General features: G+C 44.2%; 1 protein-coding gene across 6 annotated transcripts in view; it reads right to left on the bottom strand.

Annotated features, from left to right (window-relative positions):
- Positions 1–32: 32 nt before the first annotated feature.
- pear1 (platelet endothelial aggregation receptor 1) overlaps positions 33–7,206 on the bottom strand; it is a 42,535-nt gene continuing 35,361 nt past the window's right edge. For 3 of the 6 annotated variants that reach the window (XM_069537252.1, XM_069537251.1, XM_069537253.1), the window contains 9 exons: positions 7,025–7,156; positions 6,736–6,867; positions 6,050–6,172; positions 5,685–5,903; positions 4,548–4,684; positions 4,152–4,278; positions 3,574–3,636; positions 2,651–2,857; positions 33–1,958 (listed from right to left, as the gene is read on the bottom strand). In XM_069537252.1, coding sequence (XP_069393353.1) covers positions 1,807–1,958; positions 2,651–2,857; positions 3,574–3,636; positions 4,152–4,278; positions 4,548–4,684; positions 5,685–5,903; positions 6,050–6,172; positions 6,736–6,867; positions 7,025–7,156 — 1,292 coding nt within the window. In that variant the 3' untranslated portion in view covers positions 33–1,806. The remainder of the gene's footprint in view (positions 1,959–2,650; positions 2,858–3,573; positions 3,637–4,151; positions 4,279–4,547; positions 4,685–5,684; positions 5,904–6,049; positions 6,173–6,735; positions 6,868–7,024; positions 7,157–7,206) is intronic. The other 3 variants (XM_069537255.1, XM_069537254.1, XM_069537256.1) reach the window with 3 other exon arrangements.

Genomic DNA, 7,206 nt, shown 5'->3' with positions numbered 1-7,206 from the left:
TCATTCCCTCCATTATTCCACAGTCACTGATCAAAGGTGCAGCCATTTTTATTTACAGTATATACACAACATGTTCCCATGGTTACATTCAAAAATATATGGTCATGTGTTTTTAAAAAAGCTGAAGCTCTACACCAACCTACAGCGTTTCAAGCTCAACGTACATTCTCTGTGGTAAACAGGGTTTCTGTTATCTGACCGGATAACGAAGCTTTGACTCAGAATCGATTAAAAGACGACAAACGTTGTGAAAATGATTTAAAGGCAACACGACACTCAGGTGAACGAAAACAGACATAGTAAAAAAAAAATGACACACTGAAAAGCAGATCTGCGGATTTCTTGTGGTTGAGTTTTCATCCCTCGTTTGTTTGTCAGCAGGATTACAGCAAAAATGACGGAACGGATTTTCTTCAAACTTGTCGGAGGGGTGAGGTCCCAGGAGTTTTTTCTCACTTTCCTTAATATTGCAATTTTAAAATAAAATGCATTTTATGATATTTTCAAGACTAATTCATGGATCTTCAGCAAAATGACTGTTTGGCTGATTGAACAATTAAATTCATCCATTTTATAAAGATATTGTTGTCATGTGTGGCATCATCTAATTCAGATTGTTTTAGTTTTTGAATTATCTTATTCAGGTGAAGGGAAGTTAACTTGTGGTGCTCACCCCAGTGAAAGAATAAAGAATAAAAATCAATAACCACATTTCTATGTATCTATGCTGATGCTTATACGAGATAAAAACTGTTCATGCTGAAATTTCTCAAAACATTAATAAACTTTATAAAACTGTATTTTGTGTGAATGTGTTGTTTGAATAAAAAACTGCTGAACTCTGTGTTAACATTCATTTTGCTGCTTTGCTTTGGTTTGGACCGTGGTTTGATTTTCACAATGTTCACACTGACCTTTGGTATCTATTCATAAATGTAAATGATATCTCGAACAACACGTTCATTTCAAAATCCCCGTGGACAACAATATATTTCATTCTATATTTACAAAGGTTTCATCTGACAGCAGCAGGAGGTGAGACACACGAGTGTCTCTAAATGCCACGTTTGTTTAAAAAAAAAAAAAAAGAAGCGATATATGGATTAATTGTAAAATGCTGTTACTCTTGACTTTCTGGTGATGAAATATTGAAACTGACATCGGCTGATATGATACAGAAATGCTTTTTGGTCGTTCATCTGTAACGATGATTTGGTTTTTCCGGGTAAGACATGAACCCACGCATCTGTAAAAGTTTTTCATAAAAGGGTTTAACAAGGAGCAGAAGTCCAGATGAAGTTCAATCAAAGCTGCCAGCTGGTTTAAATTTTAAAACAAATGAAATCTTCAATCCATGACAGTATTAAGCAGAAACGTGAGATCTCTGCTGGAAGGAGGGGCATCGAACATGTACAACAGCTGATCAGTGGCGAGCAAACTTCATTTACAGCATGTTTGGATGAGTTCAGTTTGACTGTGAAGGTCTTTGGTGCTAAGAGTCTTCCTCACTGCAGGCTGCTGGCTCCCCACACTGGAGGACAGGTCTGTCACGGTGAAGCATGTACCACCTCAGCCCACAGAGGGGCAGTGTTGAGTTAAAAACATGGGGGGGGGGGGGGGGGGCATCCACAGCAAACAATAGTTCCTCAGTGGGACGGACGCCCCCTGGCTGCTGCTCTGTAGCTGCAGGTCAACAGCTCTGATTGTCAGAGCAGAGCACGAGGTTTGCTCTTTCCTTGACAGCACAGGAAATCACCACCACCACCACCCCCCCCCCCGGGGTGAGGAAGAGGAGGGAGCAGAGCGTCACTGAGGTGTTCTCCTGGGGGACGGGGTGGGGGAAGGCGGGCGGCGGACTGGTGGCAGGTCGTAGTGTCCCGGGATGTGGCTGTTCACAGGGAGGTCGTAGTGGCTCTGCGGGTCCTCGTGTGAAGAGTGGCCGAGGGAGCTCTGACGCTCTGTGGGGGGGGGGAGATTAACGACATACATGAGATTTAATACTGTGTAAATCAGAAAATACTTGTTCCGCCTTTTACATTGATCAAATAGAAAAACACTCATCACCCTCTTTGGGTTCTGGTCTGAGAGATTTGTTGACTAGGACGTGATACATCTGCAGGCTGTGTTTCATAATGGAGCCTGGACCTCTGTTCTCCAGCTTCCTATCTGATCTAGACTTCCCCCCCGTCCTCTCTTCACTTCCATGTAAACACTTGTTCATTCATCCCCCCCCGCTGAGCCCTGAGGACGTCCGTCCTCCACATCTGTCGGACAGACCACCAACACACACCCACACAGTGCGACTGACCCACACTCTGATCTGAGACGGTTCAGATTTTTAACCAAACTCTTTAGTCTCATCTGTCTCAAATACGAGTGTCCTCTGTCTGCCTTCGATTAATGTGGACGGACGCTGCATATTCACGATGTCCTGCTGCTCGAAGAATTACACTGCCTGATGTGACACAACAGAGAGTTTCATTTAAGTTAGTTTTTTTTATAGGAAACTGTCGCACGTTTTAATATTCTCTAATATTTTATGAAATATTAAAAAGTCCCTTTTTATTGAGGCCCAAAAAATGAAAGTGCTAACACCTTGTTGTCGGTGCCACGTGACCTGAACCTTTTCAAACTCATTCCGAGTTCGAACCTTTCTCTTCACCTCTGTGTAAGGTGGCCGTGTTGAACGGCGGCGGGCTGATCTCGGTGTACGCTCGCTCTCTGGGGACGGCGGACTTCATCTCCATGTAGCTGCTCTCGGGGGGGCAGAAGGGAAGGCCCGGCAGGTCTTTGATGGTGGCGTAAGGGTTCTCGCTGTTCAGAGAGCTGCTGCTCGCCGCCGCCATGTCCTTCAGCTCTGCCACCGCACAGGACGCCAAGAGACACAGGTTAAGACGTGAAGAACATGAGGACTGACTCGATGGACAGTTAATCATCGCATAAATGTTCCAGACATTTTCATACGCTGCTTTTTTAGTAGATCCCAAATGTCAACGTTTTTTAATTTAGTGAAAAAACGAGCGTCTCTTGAACGTTAGCTAAGGTTTGAGCTAAATGTTATCCTCTGCATGCTAACGTGCCAATGTTAGCTTCAGCGACATCAAGCAGGTACACGTTAATCATCTCAGATTAGTCATTAGTGTGTTAGCATGCTAACAAGGCTACGGATTGGGAAAGTTTTTCAACTAACGTTAGCATGCTAACATTGTCCGTGAACCGTAGAATCAGATTTCGATTTTGACGTGATCTGTTTACTCCCCAAACCAGATGAATTCTCTTGCTGGAGGCTCCAGAGGAAAAACTCTCTGGGCAACATTAACTCTGTCTCATCCATCCAGTGATTGTCGAGATATTTTATTCTGGACCAAAGTATCGAACCAACCGACTATTTCACGATTACACATGGAGCCAAAGCAAGTGGAGAGGTAATGATTAATGAGTTTTTAACAGAAAAACTAATAAACTCTTCATGTGGCTAATATTCTCACTAGTTTTTGTTTTCCTACTTCTCGGTAGTAACTGATAGGAGCGAGGAAAAAGGGGAAAAAAGGTGAAAACAGGGCAATAAACTACCTTTGCCGTAATATTTTCCAAGGCTGGCGCTGTAGCTGTAGCTCCGATCGATTCCAAAAGCTCCTGTAAACAATAAAACACAAATCTAGAATTCCATTGACAGAAAACGAATCAAAAGCAGACGAGCCGCTTTGAAAAACCTGCAAAATCAATCCCAGGTGAGAGAACGCCTGCGATGCAACCGTCGCGTTTTATGGAGTGTTTTTATAGTCACTCATCAGACGGACATCGTGGACTGAAGTCTTTGGTAAACACCTGTGCAGACTGTGTAAAAGGTTTTAATGTTGTGACGTCTCCACATCGATTTGCGTTGAGAGTATTTTGTCAAGTTTGAGGTTTTGATGTCAATACAGGTATTTTTTAAATGTGTTTAGGAACGAGAGCAGAGAGTCACAACAGAAGTAAGATTTACAGATTATTCAGAACATCGGGAAACAAGCTGCTAGGCAAACTCTGAGTAAACTCGATTCTCCGGACTTTACCCGCTGGTCTGAAAACAGCTTAAAAGATTGAAATGTGAAGTAGCCGATCCTTCGTGTGAATCCCCCCCTCCCCCGAGAACATCCCCCCAGACGGACCTGAGTCTTTGCGTGGCTCGTGGTGTTTCCAGTCGGCCGGCAGCGTCGCGTTGCTCTCAACCCCAAACAGCCCCCCTCTCTCCCGCTCCATGTTTTTCACGCTGCAGAACAGCTGGTTATTGGTATTCTGTAAGATACACAGGATAATAAAACGTAAATCAGCAACGTGAGGAAAATGCACCAAATACAAATTTGCTTTTGACATTGAGAAATGGCCAAGAGCTGTTTATTGCATCTATTTTTTATGGTGTCAAACTAATCCACGTCCCTGAATACACGTCCATCTGTTGTCGGCTGGATGAATTACACATTTGTTCCAGTTGCTGGGATTCCTGAACGTTTCAGCCTGAAGCGTCGGATCAGTGTGTGTGTGTGTGTAACGGAGCTGATGTTCACCTTGATGGTGCAGTCGTGGTTGTTGGGGAGGTGCGGCAGCGGAGGCCTGTTCTGGCTCAGCGTGTGGTAGCTGGGGTTGGAGTAGTAGTGGTGGTAGCTGTAAGGAACATCTGTGGGCCAAAACAAACACGTGGACTCTGCTGCTGTAAAGTTACCTCGAGGTCAGTGACATAACAAAACCATGACACCAAGACACAAGGACAGAATCCATTCAGGACTTTGATCGCACTTCGTTGGACTCGTGTTGATGGACTTTCCTGTTTTATTTTGAAGTTTTTTCGTCTCTCACTTCCTTCCTACATCTTTTTTTTCTTTCTTTTCTGATTACTTCTCCTTCTTAGATCTTAGTTTTCCCTGAGGACCATAGTCCGTCCTCGAACACCCTCCATAAGTCTGTGGGATTTCTCAGTTTTGATGTTTCTATAGGATGTCGTTTTTATGGCCTGAAGCCATTTCTGGCTTCTGGCTTTTGGAGTTGACTTGTTAGTCCTCTTCCCTATAACCCATTGTCTTCCAGGTAATTAGTTTCTCACAACATGAGACCAGATCTGATCGTTTGTCTTGTTAGCTAGTATTTTGTATGTCTGTGTTTCCCCTCCCGCTGTGCCAGTTCATCTCTTCAGTGTGTTTTCACTTTCCCTGTCAGTGCTCCAGCGTTTTTTCCCGCAGTGTGTTTTTTGACCTTCTGCCTTTGAGTTTCTGGATACTGCCCACTACTAAATCAAAATAGAGTCGCATCATTGGCTCTGTCCTTGTATCTGGGTCGTCACATTGCTCCACAATACAGAAAATATGTTCATTTATGTTTACATGAGGGTAAAAGTTCATCATAAAGTTTATGTTTAAACTGTAAAATATCAAGACTCATTTACATTTCTTTCTCTCGATGGTTTGATAACGGCCTCTTAGTAATTTGCCTTTTATTAAATGATCTATCGCCCAGTTTATAAATTCTTATCAGATTTTAAAGATATTGAATTTGTCAAACTGAGTCAGGAAACGTGTCAACTTCTGTTGATAAAACCACGACATCCTGGATTTAAATACATTTCATTGTCGTTTTCATCACAAACATCATCTCATGTAGCTTCAGTAAATAAAATCTTAGATCTCTTGGCTAACCCCTCTGTGCTTTACCTGGAACAGCGTATTCGGAGTTGACGGTGCGGCTGGTGGAGAAGGAAACCGTCGGCGTGTTGTTCTGCTTGTCCTTCTGCCTGCGGCGGTAGAGGAGCAGCAGAGCCAGCAGCAGCACCACCAGGATGACGAGCACGACGATGCCGCTGATGGCCCCCCACGACTCCCGCTCACCAGGAGGAAGAGGGACCATGACGCTGCCTGTCTGCTCGGACGAGTCTGTCAAACAGGGAGCGGGAGGTGAAAATGAAGACATCCAACCGTGCACAAGTCACAGATGACACAACTTTCAGGACTTGAATCACACAGCGTTAATATAAAGAAGGCAAATTTAACAATGAGCGACCACGTATCTGTGTCTGTACCTTGTTTGCAGTCGTCGTCTCCACTCTCACAAATGCAGTCTCCGGTGAATCGGTCACAGATGAGGTCGTTGGGACAGGAGCAGGTCTGAGTACAGAACGCTCCGAACCGACCTGGACTACAGGCTGAAAAACATCCAGGTGTTAGACAACAAGCGAAGCAACTCCGCAAAACTTTGTGGAAATTGGTGGAATTTGTCTCGGATAACAAAATTAGGTCAATGACAAAAAACTGATCCGTAGATTAATCGATGTTGGAAATCATTTTCAGTTGCATCTCTAAGAGACTGTGTGTTTTAACAAAAGTAATAACACTCAGAACGGAAAGCAACCTAACACCTTTCACCTAAGGACCGAGGGAAATAATGTTGTGAGGCTCAAACTGTGCGCTTTGTTTTTTTGTTGCATAGACAAATGTCCTGTGCTTCAGCTCGTCTCCTCGAGCTCATGCAGCTTCTGTGTCTGCTCTTGGATTTCTTTGTGTAACACGTCTGTCCAAATTCTCTAGCATGAGGTGAAGAGCTGATGCTGAATGAACTCAATTGGACAGTTTGAGCACAAGCAGAGCAATGTGAGCACAAGCAGGGGCTATTTGAATGTGTCACAGAATCTGAATGTGAAATGAAAATCCTGCTCCCAAATGGACTCCTAATCGAGGCTGTGGTCACTTGAAATCACGTGTCACTCACGTTTGGAGCAGTCAGTCGCGGTCCAGCCAGGCAAACACTCACAGTGACCGTCCTTGTGGTCACATGTGGAGTTGTTGGCACAGTTTCCGCACACCTCAGAACACTGTTTGCCAAAGAAGCCAGACGGGCAAACTGAAAAACACACAACACAAACTGTCAAATCACCTGGAGACGGAATGAAGACGTTCTTCTACCTAAAATCTCAGACAGTGGTGGAAAAACACAAATCTGTGAGTTTGGAGAATTTGCACAAAGCTGCACGGTTTTAATCGATGATGTAAAAGTCGACCTTGATCACAGTTGTGTCCCGTGTATCCAGGCAGGCAGTCACACTCTCCTGTCACATGGTGGCAGCGGTACGACTCCGCACAGGACGGACAGGACATGCTGCACTGATCTCCGTATTTACCAGCTCGGCATTCTGGGAGATGAAGGAAAGCACAGTGAGGTGAGGCTGATGTTACACAATAA

This window comes from Paralichthys olivaceus, chromosome 13 (genome assembly GCF_024713975.1).
Source record: "Paralichthys olivaceus isolate ysfri-2021 chromosome 13, ASM2471397v2, whole genome shotgun sequence".
Classification (NCBI taxonomy): domain Eukaryota; kingdom Metazoa; phylum Chordata; class Actinopteri; order Pleuronectiformes; family Paralichthyidae; genus Paralichthys; species Paralichthys olivaceus.
Note: the sequence above shows the minus strand (reverse complement) of the source record. Positions and strands in the feature narration are given on the sequence as shown.